We start from the raw sequence: 15,823 nt of genomic DNA, 5'->3' as shown, positions 1-15,823 counted from the left end.
CCATTACCGTTTGTAGAAACACGTCAAACGATGTTTACAATCAATCCTTTAGGGTATTTCTTAACGTAAAATTGTGATAATTTTACAACCGGGCAATAAGTATTCATCCCAGAAGAAAAATAAAAAACAACGAAGTCACGTGCATGCGCGTCATAAGACACCTGTCCTCAGACTGGCCAGTGATTGACTGAGCCACAATTTTCTGCCCGGTAACAGGTGACGGATGAAACCAGTTCCTAAAGATTGTTGACAGCCAATGGAAGAGTTAGGAGGTGCAACGTAAATCCTATGTCACTGTAGTTTTTCCAAGGGATTCAAAAGAAAAATGACATTTCTAATTTCTCCCACTTCCTGATTAAATTTGTCTGTTTTTTTGCCTGCCATATGAGTTCTGTTATACTCACAGACACCATTCAAACAGTTTTAGAAACTTCAGAGTGTTTTCTATCCAAATCTAATGTCACGTCCTGACCAGCAGAGGGCGTATTGCTCAGTCTAGGTCAGGATGTGGCAGGGGGTTTGTGTTTGTTAAATGTTGGGTTGATGATTGGGACTTCCAATTGAAGGCAGGTGTGTATAGTTGCCTTTGATTGGAAGTCCTATATAGGTGTGTGTGTTTGTCTTTGGGGTTGTGGGGAATTGTTCTGAGTTTAGCCTTGTGCCTTACCAGACTGTTTTTTGTCGATTGTTCGTTCTTTGTTATTTTGGTGTTGATTTTGTATTTATTAAAAGAGCAAGATGAGCATACACATACCTGCTGCGTTTTGGTCCTCCATTTCCAACGACAAGCGTGACAGAATTCCCCACCAACAAAGGACCAAGCAGCGGAAGAAGGCTGGCGAGGTAAGGGAGACCGAGAGGCACCCCCAATAATTTTTTAGGGGGGGGCACAAGGGCTGTTTGACGGGGCAAGAGCTGCCCGCCAGTCAACAGTCGTCATCAGAGCTGCCCGCCAGTCAACAGTCGTCGTCAGAGCTGCCCGCCAGTCAACAGTCGTCGTCAGAGCTGCCCGCCAGTCAACAGTCGTCGTCAGAGCTGCCCGCCAGTCAACAGTCGTCGTCAGAGCTGCCCGCCAGTCAACAGTCGTCGTCAGAGCTGCCCGCCAGTCAACAGTCGTCGTCAGAGCTGCCCGCCAGTCAACAGTCGCGTCAGAGCTGCCCGCCAGTCGTCAGAGCTGCCCGCCAGTCAACAGTCGTCGTCAGAGCTGCCCGCCAGTCAACAGTCGTCGTCAGAGCTGCCCGCCAGTCAACAGTCGTCGTCAGAGCTGCCCGCCAGTCAACAGTCGTCGTCAGAGCTGCCCGCCAGTCAACAGTCGTCAGAGCTGCCCGCCAGTCAACAGTCGTCAGAGCTGCCCGCCAGTCAACAGTCGTCAGAGCTGCCCGCCAGTCAACAGTCGTCAGAGCTGCCCGCCAGTCAACAGTCGCCAGAGAGGTCAGACTGCGCTGAACTGCCGGAGTGGCCAGACTGCCCTGAACTGCCGGAGTGGCCAGACTGCCCTGAACTGCCGGAGTGGCCAGACTGCCCTGAACTGCCGGAGTGGCCAGACTGCCCTGAACTGCCGGAGTGGCCAGACTGCCCTGAACTGCCGGAGAGCCAGACTGCCCTGAACTGCCGGAGTGGCCAGACTGCCCTGAACTGCCGGAGTGGCCAGACTGCCCTGAACTGCCGGAGTGGCCAGACTGCCTACGCCAGCCCAACTCCGGAGTGGCCAGACTGCCCAGACTGTCCCCAGTTGCCAGACTGCCCCGACTGTCCCCAGTTGCCAGACTGCCCCAACTGTCCCGAGCTGCCAGACTGCCCCGACTGTCCCGAGCTGCCAGACTGCCCCGACTGTCCCGAGCTGCCAGACTGCCCCGACTGTCCCGAGCTGCCAGACTGCCCCGACTGTCCCGAGCTGCCAGACTGCCCCGACTGTCCCGAGCTGCCAGACTGCCCCGACTGTCCCGAGCTGCCAGACTGCCCCGACTGTCCCGAGCTGCCAGACTGCCCCGACTGTCCCGAGCTGCCAGACTGCCCCGACTGTCCCGAGGTGCCAGACTGCCCCGACTGTCCCGAGCTGCCAGACTGCCCCGACTGCCTGGAACGGCCTGCACCTGAGCCACCTCCAGGATAGGTGGGTTGGGGAGGGAGGGTGTAGCACAGTGCCGTCATTGACGGCAGCCACCCTCCCTTCCCTCCCTTATGGTTTAGGGATTATTGTTTGTTGGGTTTTTGTTGGGGTATTGGGGATTTTCTTGTTTTTCTTTTTTAGGTGCATCCTGGAGTCTGCACCTTGTGGGGGGGGGTACTGTCACGTCCTGACCAGCAGAGGGCGTATTGCTTAGTCTAGGTCAGGATGTGGCAGGGGGTTTGTGTTTGTTAAATGTTGGGTTGATGATTGGGACTTCCAATTGAAGGCAGGTGTGTATAGTTGCCTTTGATTGGAAGTCCTATATAGGTGTGTGTGTTTGTCTTTGGGGTTGTGGGGAATTGTTCTGAGTTTAGCCTTGTGCCTTACCAGACTGTTTTTTGTCGATTGTTCGTTCTTTGTTATTTTGGTGTTCATTTTGTATTTATTAAAAGAGCAAGATGAGCATACACATACCTGCTGCGTTTTGGTCCTCCATTTCCAACGACAAGCGTGACATCTAATAATATGCATATTCTATTTTCTGGGCCAGAGTAGTAACCTGTTTAAATTGGGTACGTTTTTCATCCGGCTGTGAAAATACTGCCCCCTAGCCCCAACAGGTTAACAAGAAATATGTAGAGTGGTTGAAAAACGAGTTTTAATGACTCCAACCTAAATGTATGTAAACTTCCGACTTCAACTGTATATATTTTTTAGATATTGTTTGCAAACTGATCTGTGACACGTATTAATGCCAAAATAACATATAAAACAGGCAACAACAAAAAATATTTGTTTTTGCTAAACAGGTTGGGCTCAAAACAGGTGCTGCCCTGAATGACGTGTCACCACTGGTTGTACTCCATAATTGATCATTCGTATACCTCCACTACACTACCTTGATACGAATCAGTAGCGATTAAGAAGTGAATATAAGCAATGCCCACTGTAAAAAAAAAGTGGGTATACTGTTTATACCTGCGTCTACCCTCCAGTACACCACTGGCCCTATGTGTTTTACAAAAAGTGCACTCTAACATGAGTGTGCTGGTATTACGGTTGCTGTCCTTTCATAATCACAAACCGTTCACACACTGAAAGCATATAGGTTCATGTCTATAATAGATATAAAGGCTGTTAAGATATTCATGTTTCAAGAAAGGAGTGTATATATTTGGCCTGGCGATGTCCAAGACTGAGTCAAGACCGAGTACAAATGTATCCGACACCAAGACACTCAATATGTGGTCTTGAGACCATACTACTACAACATTGCCTCAATACCACACCAGTGCACTGGTCGCAGGCTTATCGACTCATCGCGCGGCCCAATCAGCCACTGAAAATGGTCTTGAGTGGCAACAAATCTGCCCAATTAGCTGATTCGCTTTCCAAACACCCAATCCTTTCGACACACCCACTCGCCCATACTCGGTTGCTATATTGAGCTGGAGCTACCCATACTTGAAAAAATCTGCCGCTGTCAGACTTATAGTTTTTCTTTTAATTGGTAAAAACTTGAAATGCCATTCAGTGTCAGCTTAAGAGGTTGCTGTCAAACAGGCTGCTTATGATGCATAAGTGACTCTTCGGCTCAATCGGATCCTAATGCACACTCACTTGTCTGTTGTTTTTACAGAGCAAACTCTGACATGTGTCTTAGCCAATCATTAACTAGGTCTGGGAAGGTGTGTGAGATAAGGCTGTAGTTAGAGTGTTGTTGAGGTGGGCCCCTCTGCCCCCCTTCCCAGACGTTTCATCCCTCTTCAACTGTTGTCCTTACCTCGAGGTTGAATTCCACCACCAGCGGACAGCGGACATCCTATCATAAATTAACCCTCACTTTTAATTACCTTCCAATACATTACCAATACCGAGTGGGGCAATTCAAGATGCAGTGATATGTTATCTACCTGCTTTCAAGAGGGGTTGGTGCATGAAAGGAGAGAGCTCTGCTGTTTGTTGACGGTGTCAGATGAAAGGAGAGAGCTCTGCTGTTTGTTGACGGTGTCAGATGAAAGGAGAGAGCTCTGCTGTTTGTTGACGGTGTCAGATGGTGATGGATGATATCCGACACCACTACAACAACGTCTGGACAGCTATACAGTGCAGGCAGTTTTCTGCAAGTGAATAAGTGACTGGACTCAAAGGTCAACTGAACACAGCAGCAACATGAGAGATTACGATGGAATCACAGCTTTCTTGGGAACATGGGGACCCTTTCAGCGGACAATCTTCTTGGCATTGGCCATCAGTATCCTGCCCAATGGGTTTACTGGTATTTATATAGTGTTTGTAGGTGATACACCGCCACATGAATGCTATGTTCCTGAGGAGTATAATATCAGTGAGATGTGGAGAAATGTGACCATCCCAATGGAGACAATAAATGGTGCGTCGCAGCATAGCTCTTGCTCAAGGCTCAAAGTGGAGACAGTTAGAAACTACTCTAGCCTAAATATCATTCCAAATGTGGATGTCAACGTGAGTGAAATTGAGCTGGAAAGTTGCTTGGATGGTTGGAAATACAGCAAAGACATCTACCAGTCAACATTCGTCACTGAGGTGAGAAATGTATTGCAAATCAATGCAAACATTATTAGCTATTTCCAAAGACCAAAACAATTTTATGTGATAAAAAGAGTATGAAAAACAAATATGTGAATGATGAACTTTAAATGCTTACACAAACACTTTGGATTGCACTGTTGGGTTACCCAAACCCTTACAACAACAAATTGCAGTTACAGTACAGTACATTGTAGTTATGTTGTAGTTGTACTGCAATTACTGCATCCAGAAACAAACTGCTGTGTTACTTTGCTGTCTAGTGTCATAATTTAGCAATTCACCTGTGTTTATTTTGCAGTTATAGTGCAATTACTGGCGTTTAAAATAGCACAGTAACTGCACTGTAACTGCAGTTTCACTTTTTGTAAAAGGAGAGAAAGGGCATTTGTGTAATTTAGGAAATATGTGTATTTTGCAGTGGGATGTGGTGTGTGATAATGCATACAAAGTTCCCTTGACCACTTCAATTCACTACTTTGGTGCGCTGGTGGGAACGTTCATCTCTGGCCAGCTGTCTGACAGGTCTGTACTGTATACCTCAGTCCTGATGGAGAATCATCTCAGACAATGTGACCTTACATCATTTTTCATCAACAGGTTTGGAAGAAAGCCAGCACTCTTTACTATGATGATAATCCAGAGTGTGGCCACTTTCGCACAAATATTCTCCCCAAACTGGCAGGCATTCACTATTTTTTTCTTCTTTGCTGGTGCTGGATCAGTCTCAAACTACGTCATAGCATATGTTCTTGGTAGGTTCAAAATAAGCATAACTTGTATCTACAGTATCTCTTGCACATTTGGTCAATTTACTGAACTTGCATATCTGGTCTTCAGGGACAGAAATACTGAGCCCTGGAGCTCGTTTGGTATTCTGCTCTCTTGGAGTGTTCCTGAGCTCTGCGATTGGCTACATGTTCATGCCGGCTGTGGCATACTTCATCCGTGATTGGAGGTGGTTGCTGGTTCCCATGACAGGCTCTGGAATAATATGCCTCCCGCTATGGTGGTAAGCAAAATGTATCCCCACAGGAATGTGTTTGCCGCAAAACCTTCTACTATGTTAATGCTCTGTGTACTCTTCTTTTAGCGAAGGTACTTATCTATGTCAAATACAAACATTAGCCTGATTTAACATAGGACCTCAGTAACGTTTATATAACTGTGCATATTTATTGATATAGGTTCATCCCAGAGTCCCCCAGATGGCTGCTCTCTCAGGGAAGAGTGGAGGAGGCTGAGGCCATACTGAGAGATGCTGCCAGAAGGAACAGAGTTGAAGCACCAGAGGTCATCTTCACTCCCTCAGAGGTGAGCAAGTTTACTTAGCTACAGTTTAGCTTGCATCATTTAATAAAATAAGCCTTCCCAGGGATATGGAGTAACAAAAACCATATATAGAGGAATTACAAAAAAGTGCCTATGTCTTTGATTCCCATGTAAAAATGTTAATATCTTTTTAGGCACTTATCCAGTTGAAGTCAGTCTTTTTTGCTGGTGCTGCAATACATAAACTGAATGAAGTTGATTATTAACCATTGTTAAATCATTTGAGAGACTAATGCATCCCTTCCTGTTTTATGGTGTAATCCAGGTCATTCATCAGACTACTTGACCACTCACTCTGGCCTGACTCTAGTTTAGGTTTCTGAAGTGTTATCGTTTAACCAATGCAGTGTAGAACTGCAGAGTAATGAAAGTGAGACGGTGGACTCTGTGCTTACGGCGATGAAGGAGAGACACGGGGAATAAAATACAGGGGCAATCTACTCTTAGCAATTTCATCCATTATGCATTTTGCTCTTCTAAATGGTGTATCCTAATAATGATCCTAATGATGACATATCTCCAGGTAGAAGATGCTCTGGCCATGAAGGACAAGAAACACAACATTCTGGATGTCATGAGGAGCAGCAATGTGCTTTCAATAATAATTCTGTGTTCCCTTCTGTGGTAAATCTTAGCATCTGTTAACACAAATCCTACACAATCTTAAAGGAAAACTCCCCCCCCAAAAACTATATTTTGGTATTTGTTTCATTAGTACATTATTGACATAGTCCCAAAATGTTTTGCTTGTCAGCAATCAAGTTTTCATGATATGTAACTTTCAAAATACAGAAATCCTCACATAATGCAATTTGCGTCATATGATACAAAACGCAGCATCATATTATGCAAAGAACGGGATTACTTCTTTATTTTTAAAGTTACATATCTTGAAAACTTGATTGCTGACAAGCAAAACATTTTGGGACTATGTCAACAATGGACTAATGAAACAAATACCACAAATGTTTTGAGTGGAATTGTCATTTAATGACTCTGAATATTACTTTGTTTGTGCCTGTTCATCTACAGTTGAAGTCGGAAGTTTACATACACCTTAGCCAAATACATTTAAATTCAGTTTTTCACAGTTCCTGACATTTAATCCTAGTAAAAATTCCCTGTTTAAGGTCAGTTAGGATCACCACTTTACTTTAAGAATGTGACATTTCAGAATAATAGTAGAGAGAATGATTTATTTCAGCTTTTATTTCTTTCATCACATTCCCAGTGGGCTAGAAGTTTACATACACTCAATTAGTACTTGGTAGCATTACCTTTAAATTGTTTAACTTGGGTAAAACGTTTCGAGTAGCCTTCCACAAGCTTCCCACAATAAATTGGGTGAATTTTGGCCCATTCCTCCTGACAGAGCTGGTGTAACTGAGTCAGGTTTGTAGGCCTCCTTGCTCGCACACACTTTTTCAGTTTTGCCCACACATTTTCTATGGGATTGAGGTCAGGGCTTTGTGATGGCCACTCTAATACCTTGACTTTGTTGTCCTTAAGCCATTTTGCCACAACTTTGGAAGTATGCTTGGGGTCATTGTTCATTTGGAAGACCCATTTGCGACCAAGCTTTAACTTCCTGACTGATGTCTTGAGATGTTGCTTCAATATATCCACATAATTTTCCTCCCTCATGATGCCATCTATTTTATGAAGTGCACCAGTCCCTCCTGCAGCAAAGCACCCCCACAACATGAGGCTGTCACCCCCGTGCTTCATGGTTGGGATGGTGTTCTTCAGCTTGCAAGCCTCCCCCTTTTTCCAAACATAACAATGGTCATTATGGCCAGACAGTTCTATTTTTGTTTCATCAGACCAGAGGACATTTCTCCAAAAAGTACGATCTTTGTCCCCATGTGCAGTTGCAAATCATAGTCTGGCTTTTTTATGGCGGTTTTGGAGCAGTGGCTTCTTCCTTGCTGAGCGGCCTTTCAGGTTATGTCGATATAGGACTCGTTTTACTGTGGATATAGATAATGTTGTACCTGTTTCCCCCAGCATTTTCACACAGTCCTTGTTCTGGGAATGATTTGCACTTTTCACACCAAAGTACGCTCATCTCTAGGAGACAGAACGCATCTCCTTCCTGAGCGGTATGACGGATGCGTGGTCCCATGGTGTTTAAACTTGCGTACTATTGTTTGTACAGATGAACGTGGTACCTTCAGGAATTTGGAAATTTCTCCCAAATATGAACCAGACTTGTGGAGGTCGGTAATCTTTTTCTGAGGTCTTGGCTGATTTATTTTGATTTTCCCATGATGTCAAGCAAAGAGGCACTGAGTTTAAAGATATGGCCTTGAAATACATCCACAGGTACACCTCCAATGGTGTCAAATTATGTCAATTAGCCTATCAGAAGCTTCTAAAGCCATTACATAATTTTCATGAATTTTTCAAGCTGTTTAAAGGCACAGTCAACTTAACGTATGTAAACTTCTGACAAACTGGAATTGTGATAAAGTGAAATAATCTGTCTGTAAACAATTGTTGTAAAAACGACTTGTGTCATGCACAAAGTAGATGTCCTAACCGACTTGCCAAAACAATAGTTTGTTAACAAGAAATTTGTGGAGTGGTTGAAAAACGAGTTTTAATGACTCCAACCTAAGTGTATGTAAACTTCCATTTTCAACTGTAATTCATTCGACTTTGTATGTTTGATTTCCCTATGCAGGATTATTATCACATGTGGCTACTTCGCCCTGATTTTGAACACCTCCAACCTCAGTGGAAATCCCTATATCAACTGCTTCCTGTCTGGAGCTGCAGAAGTGCCAGCCTATTTCATTGCCCTGTTGCTGCTCAGATACTGTTCCAGACAGTTTTGCCAGTCCTCCACTCTTTTCCTAGGGGGAGCTGTTATTCTCTTCATTAACATGGTCCCAACAGGTAAAATTCATTGACCGTCTCAGAGGGAGTCTCATTTACAGATCTTTATAGACATCACCTAATTTACACCTGGTTGTCTCTCTATGTTTCAGATCTCCCAGGAGTGGCTATCTTCCTGGAGATGGTGGGGAAGTTTGGCTTCACGGCAGCGTTCTGTGTAGTGTACGCAGTCACGTCGGAGCTCTTCCCCACCGTGGTGAGGAACATGGCCATGGGGACGTGCTCCATGGCAGCACGCATCGGAACCATCATCTCACCCTTCATCATCTACCTCGGTAAGACCAATCAATCAGTTAATCATTCAATCAGTTAATTAATCAATCATCAATGTCAATATTGGACTGTTAAAGTATATATATATATCCAATCTTGTAAGACCTGGATCACTACCCATTACTTTGTTCATTAGAGATAAACAAGATTCAGTGGATGTATTCGACAATGTCTCTCACTGTTAATTTGGTTTTCTGATGTTCAGACCTCTCCCTTGATATTGAAAATGTCTCTTTTATTTATCTGCAGGAAATTACTACAAGTACCTACCATACATATTGATTGGTAGCTTTGCAATACTTGGGGGTCTGTTCTGCTTCATTTTACCTGAGAGTTACGGCAAGGTTTTGCCAGAGACCATCTTACAGATGCAGCATATCAAAGGGTGAGTTTGACTGTCCGTCCGTCTCTACGTACATTCCTCCATCCATCTTGATTAAGAATTGTTTCATACATGTGTTTTCATCTTTTCTACAGGTGTCGATGCAACACAGACCAAGACACCGAAAACGTAGATAGCAAATCAGAGTATAGGAAGGAATCTAAATTGTAAATCTTGTACTTTTTCTTCTAAGCTGACATATGGAATTGTTTGAACATGGTCAAACCATGGATCATTTAGCTATTTGATTTTGAATTTTAGGACCCCTTTAGGTATAAAAGAATATACTGTATATAAAAAAGTTAGTTGATAAAATATTGAATTTGGCCTTTACTACTCTAGCCCATAGAAACACATTGAATAACACATTCATAAATGGCAAAAAAGACTGTAAAAAAATAAATAATAAGGAATAAGGTTTTGAAGTGTCTGTCCTATATCTAGGAGATATAAGAAAGCTCAGGAAATATTTGTTTTTTTGGACACATATTTAACCCCTTATTTTTGTTGGCCCAAAACAACCTCCATACTTCCATTCATTTGTATGGGTCACTAGTCCCGTAAAGCAAAACGGAGAACACCATCATGTTCATGAGAGTCCCCTTTCCACAGTCATACAGTATAAGCTTGTAGCCCAAACGGTTCGGACGCTACAGAGAGAAGTTGGCACATCAGCATTACCGAATTCAGATGAGTCATGTGGAGCTTGTGGGGGTCATAGAGAAAGATGGAGAACCAGCGTGTTTGTGAGACTTTTTCGTGAGAAGACCGATTTTCAGGATGTATCAAGGTCTGACAAACACTGCTGTAGCTCGGCCATCTTCCTCTGCAGATGCGGAAGGACAACATAGCCTGATGTTGAGGATTGAGAAACAGCCCAATGCAAAATACATACAGTATCTGTAGCATAAACTGACAGATTTTGATGGGGATTATTATGTAACTTCGATTGATGCACAGGTGCATCAAAAGACTGTTAAGGATTTTTATATGAATGTACTGTACACCTAAACTTCATACAACTAGCAAAATGAATGGTTAAGTTACAAAACTTATCACAGCATTTGGACATTAATCGTGTAGAGGTTAAAAGATAAAGACAAGTTCCTATTGAATTAATGTGGATTCCTGGCTGAGACTAGATAACTACATAACTCTTGAGTTATGCATGAAGAGTCCCATAACCTTGTAGCGCTATTGTCAGAGAGGGGTAAAGATACAGATTTTGTTCGGGCGCCAGGCAGGTATTAACCCTGCCGAAAGGAAAAGAGTAGGATAGATAGAATACCACTACCACAGACACACACATCAGCAGAAGAGACTGCCTTGAGTGTAGCCTGTTGGCCAGATAGCCAGTGGAGAGAAAAGATAAGACACACCATATGAAACACACATCACAGCACAGGGGTAACCCAACCAATAATACCTCATACAATAATAATGGCAGAGAAATTTAACGGCAACTTCATAGAAACTATTTACAAGAAAGAACTCAGTCATCAACATTAGAGGATTTGCAATAATCTGTATTACCTCCCAGTGGAAGAGTGCAGAGGGTTTGAATGGGGGGCACACCGCATCAATACAGTTCCAATAACAATACACAATAAACTCGCAAGCAACCTCGCTTTAACTAACATGTCAACCCAAATACATCTGGCAGGGCAATAATAGTCCAGCGACACTGAACATCAAAGGGAAGCGCATTGACTAAAATAAAGTCTGCTGCAGTGAAAAGCATGATAGAGAGAGAAAGAGGGGGTTGTTGACTTCAGGCTTGCAGTTGCACTGTCTGTCAGTCTTATGGTTTGTATGTCAAAGCTTCGCAACAATGTTGCTACTAATCAATGCGATCAATAACCGGTGCAGTCCCAAAAGATAACTACCATGACGTAGAGCGGTAACACCGGCGATCTGGTTAAAGACTTTACAAACTACGCACTCTGAAAATAAACAAGACTTTCTGACTGCTGATGCGCTCTTAAAGTTGCAGCGCACGGTGAAGGTTCTGTGCAGGATTTCGCCACAACCTCTCTAGCCTCATCATTGGCTGCTGCTCCAGTTGTGCGCAATGGCCAAGCAACTGAAAGACACGGGTGTGAGCAATATGCTAATTAACAAGAAATGGACTGGAACTAAGCACAGGCAAAATCATAGAGGAAAATCTTGTTCAGTCTGCTTTCTACCCGATACTGGAGAGATGAATTCACCTTTCAGCAAGATAATAACTTAAAACACAAGGCAGAATCTACACTGGAGTTGCTTAGCAAGAAGACAGTGAATGTTCCTGAGTGGCCTGGTAACAGTTTGGACTTAAATCTGTTTGAAAATCTATTGCAATACCTGAAAATGGTTGTCTAATAGAGATCAACAACCAATTTGACAAAGCTTGAAGAATTTTGTAAAGAATAATGGGCAAATGTTGCACAATGCAGTTGTGGAAAGCTCTTAGAGACATACCCAGAAAGACTCAGAGCTGTAATCACTGCCAAAGGTGATTGTAACAAGTATTGACTCAGAAGGTTGAATACTTGTCTAATTAAGATATAGTGTTTTATTTTTCATTATTTTGTTTTACTAATGTTTGAATTTTTCTTCCACTTCGAATATTTTGTGTAGATCTGAATCCATTTTAATCCCACTTTGTAACACAACATAATGTGGAAAAAGTCAAGGGGTGTGGAAACTTTCTGAAGGCACTGTATGAAGGGGATAAAATTAGATCTAATGAAGCTAGCCATTCCAGCTCAGGCTTCATCAGTACTATGACGGTGGAATGGCCGTAACTATATATACAGAATATAGTACACAATCAAATAAATTACCGGTCAACATCTAAATATTGCTCCTAGCGTTGATCAAAGCTCAGAAAGCTTATATTCTTGACCTAACTGAGTTGTAATCGTGCTTGCCTCTTTGCGAAGAAGTAGAATCATGAACAGTGGTTTGATCATTATGTTCGTCTGGGTAGGCTAATGAGGTCTCATAACTTTGCTTTACAGAGAGAAGGCTACTGAGACAGACAGTGATGTGATGTGATGCTCAGTGGTGAGGCTGAGGCAGGCTACAATGCATGCAGGAGGAAGCAGAGGAGACAGAGAGAGGAAGCAAGCAGAGAGATGTTAGTACAGTGGTTCCCAAACTAGGGTCGTCACTAGTTACCACAGTCACAAAGTCATAATTATGGCTAAAACCTGCCTATTTATAAAAAGTCTCTTCTCAAAATCTGATTTTAAACCTAACCCTAAACCTAACCACACTGCAAACCTTATGCCTAACCTTAAAATAAGACCAAAAAGCACATTTTTGTGGCTGTGGTAACCAGTGACAACCCCAAACTTGGGGTCGGGCCCCATGTGGGGTCTCCTGAGAAAATCTGTACTAATCTTATCAAACAAGTGAGAAATTTAACAAAACAAACAACAACAACATACAGTACCAGTCAAAAGTTTGGACACACCTACTCATTCAAAAGTTCTTCATTATTATTTTTTTTACTATTTTCACCATTGTAAAATAATAGTGAAGACATCAAAACTATGAAATAACACATATGGAATCAAGGAGTAACCAAAAAAGTGTTAAATAAATCAAAATATATTTTATATTTGAGATTCTTCAAATTAACCACCCTTTGCCTTGATGACAGCTTTGCAATTCTCTAAACCAGCTTCACCTGAAATGCTTTTCCAAAAGTCTTGAAGGAGTTCCCACATATGCTGAGCACTTGTTGGCTGCTTTTCCTTAACTCTGCGGTCCAACTCATCCCAAACCATCTCAATTGGGTTGAGGTCGGATGATTGTGGTGGCCAGGTTATCTGATGCAGCACTCCATCACTCTCTTTCTTGGTCAAATAGCAATTGCACAGCCTGGAGGTGTGTTGGGTCATTGTCCTGTCGAAAAACAAATGATAGTCCCACTAAGCGCAAACCTGATGGGATGGCATATCGCTGCAGAATGCTGTGGTAGCCATGCTAGTTAAGTGTGCCTTGAATTCTAAATAAATCACAGACAGTGTCACCAGCAAAGTACACCCACACCATCACACCTCCTCCTCCATGCGTCATGGTGGGAACCACACATGCAGAGATCATCCGTTCACCTACTCGTGGTTGGAACCAAAAATCTCAAATTTGGAATCATCAGACCAAAAGACAGATTTCCACCGGTCTAATGTCCATTGCTCATGTTTCTTGGCCCAAGTAAGGATCTTATTCTTATTGATGTCCTTTAGTAGTGGTTTCTTTGCAGCAATTCGACCATGAAGGCCTGATTCACGCAGTCTCCCCTGAACAGTTGATATTGAGATGTGTCTGTTACTTGAACTCTGTGAAGCATTTATTTGGGCTGCAATTTCTGAGGCTGGTAACTCAAATGAACTTATCCTCTGTGGCGGTCCTCATGAGAGCCAGTTTCATCATATCCCCCCACACACAAAGTGTCACAACACAACTGATTGGCTCAAACACATTAAGAAGGAAATAAATTCCACAAATTAACAAGGCACACCTGTTAATTGAAATGCATTCCATGAAATACCTCATGAAGCTGGTTGAGAGAATGCCAAGAGTGTGCAAAGCTGTCATCAAGGCAAAGGGTGGCTACTTTGAAGAATCTCAAATATAAAATATATTTTGATTTGTTTAACAGTTTTTTTGGTTACTACATGATTCCATATGTGTTATTTCATAGTTTTGATGTCTTCATGACTATACTACAAAGTAGAAAATAGTCAAAATAAAAAAAACCCTTGAATGAGAAGGTGTTCTAAAACGTTTGACTGGTGATTGGAAATGATGCAGACAATTCAATTGATAAAAGCCACTATCAATCTGCAATATTAAATGCACAAATAACTTGGCTGACTATCAAGCTTAGATTAAACAGAACACAGCTAGCTGCATTTACTATGTTTTTAATCAGATGTGTTCAAATGTCTTGCCTCCAAACCAGTTGGACTCAACTATTTTGTCCTGCCAAGCCAATGCCATGAAAACAAATTGGGAAAAAAACAAGTTGATACATTTGTCATTAGCTGGCTAGCACGTTCACCAATTCACGATTAAAAAAACTGTCTGGGTCTTCACAATTGACACTGCTGACTTGACGATTAGTTTGTTTAGTTGTTCATCTCTAAACAGCTGATAACCTGGACGTGATCGCCTGCTAGCTAGCCATCTGTCCAACCAGCTAACTTAGCTTGGCTAGCTGGCTGATAAATAGCAGTGACTCAACATTTTAATTTAATGTTTTAACATAATGTGGTGAATAAATAAACATAATATTTACATTTTACAAACTTCTTCCGCTGGAACATTTTCTCTCAAGTGGGGACTTAAGTTCTCCATTAATTCAGAAGTTTGGGGATTTTCGCTGTGTCGCAAGGTGTTATTGGATAGCCTCCCCTGCAAAGGGAAAGAAAAAGTATGCTCCCATGCATGCTTAATTCTGTGGTTCTTACATTGAGTTATCAGAATGAAAAGTGTGACAAAAAGGATGTTATGACTTAACAGTTAAACATTTTTTTTTAAATGTTTTATTTCCCTTTATTTAACTAGGCAAGTCAGTTAAGGACAAATTCTTATTTACAATGACGGTTTAGGAACAGTGGGTTAACTGCCTTGTTCAGGAGCAGAACGACAGATTTTTACCATGTCAGCTTGGGGATTCGATCTAGCAATCTTTCGGTTACTGGCCCAACGTTCTATTCACTATGCTACCTGCAGCCCCCCCCAAAAAAAAATTTAAATACAAAAAAATAACTAAAAATTAAAAAAGGTTGGTAGACTTGATTTGGAATGGAGCAGTTCAAGAGGAATACTTCCATATCTTCACTGTGTATCTGTTCATTTCCATAAATAAGATAAATAATAAGCCCATTAGAGATTCTTATACCAAAAATGTATGGAATGATCAACCATGACTTTTAAAAGGTATTTGTATTTATTATGGATCCCCATTAGCTGCTGCCAAAGCAGCAGCTACCCTTCCTGGGGTCCAGCAAAATTAAGGCAGTTTATACAATTTTAAAAACATTACAATACATTCACAGATTTCACAACACACTGTGTGCCCTCAGGCACCTACTCCACCACTACCACATATCCACAGTACTAAATCCATGTGTATGTATAGTGTGTATGTTATCGTGTGTGTGCATGTGTCTGTGCCAATGTTTTTGTTGCTTCACAGTTCCCTCTGTTCCATAAGGTGTTTTTGATTCTGTTTTATAAATTGTACTGCTTGCGTCAGTTAC

The 15,823-nt window shown here is 42.2% G+C and overlaps 1 protein-coding gene across 1 annotated transcript; it reads left to right on the top strand.

Annotated features, from left to right (window-relative positions):
- Nucleotides 1-4,002: 4,002 nt before the first annotated feature.
- Nucleotides 4,003-10,681, top strand: LOC106603831 (solute carrier family 22 member 4). The gene is made up of 10 exons (XM_014198013.2): nt 4,003-4,675; nt 5,100-5,203; nt 5,279-5,433; nt 5,519-5,690; nt 5,866-5,992; nt 6,534-6,634; nt 8,697-8,911; nt 9,004-9,186; nt 9,434-9,569; nt 9,662-10,681. Exons 1-10 carry the CDS (start codon nt 4,283-4,285, stop codon nt 9,735-9,737), a joined length of 1,662 nt encoding a protein of 553 aa, XP_014053488.1. The 5' UTR covers nt 4,003-4,282; the 3' UTR covers nt 9,738-10,681.
- The last annotated feature ends 5,142 nt before the right edge of the window (nt 10,682-15,823 follow it).

The sequence above is a fragment of the Salmo salar genome, chromosome ssa04 (genome assembly GCF_905237065.1).
Source record: "Salmo salar chromosome ssa04, Ssal_v3.1, whole genome shotgun sequence".
In the NCBI taxonomy this organism is placed as follows: Eukaryota; Metazoa; Chordata; class Actinopteri; order Salmoniformes; family Salmonidae; genus Salmo; species Salmo salar.
This window is presented reverse-complemented; position numbering and strand designations above follow the sequence as displayed.

Coding starts and splice junctions, on each gene's coding strand:
- LOC106603831 (XM_014198013.2), top strand. CDS start 4,283: ATGAGAGATTACGATGGAATCACAGCTTTCTTGGGAACATGGGGACCC. Junction 5,434..5,518: donor CGTCATAGCATATGTTCTTG/GTAGGTTCAAAA, acceptor TCTGGTCTTCAG/GGACAGAAATACTGAGCCCT. Junction 9,570..9,661: donor CAGATGCAGCATATCAAAGG/GTGAGTTTGACT, acceptor TCTTTTCTACAG/GTGTCGATGCAACACAGACC.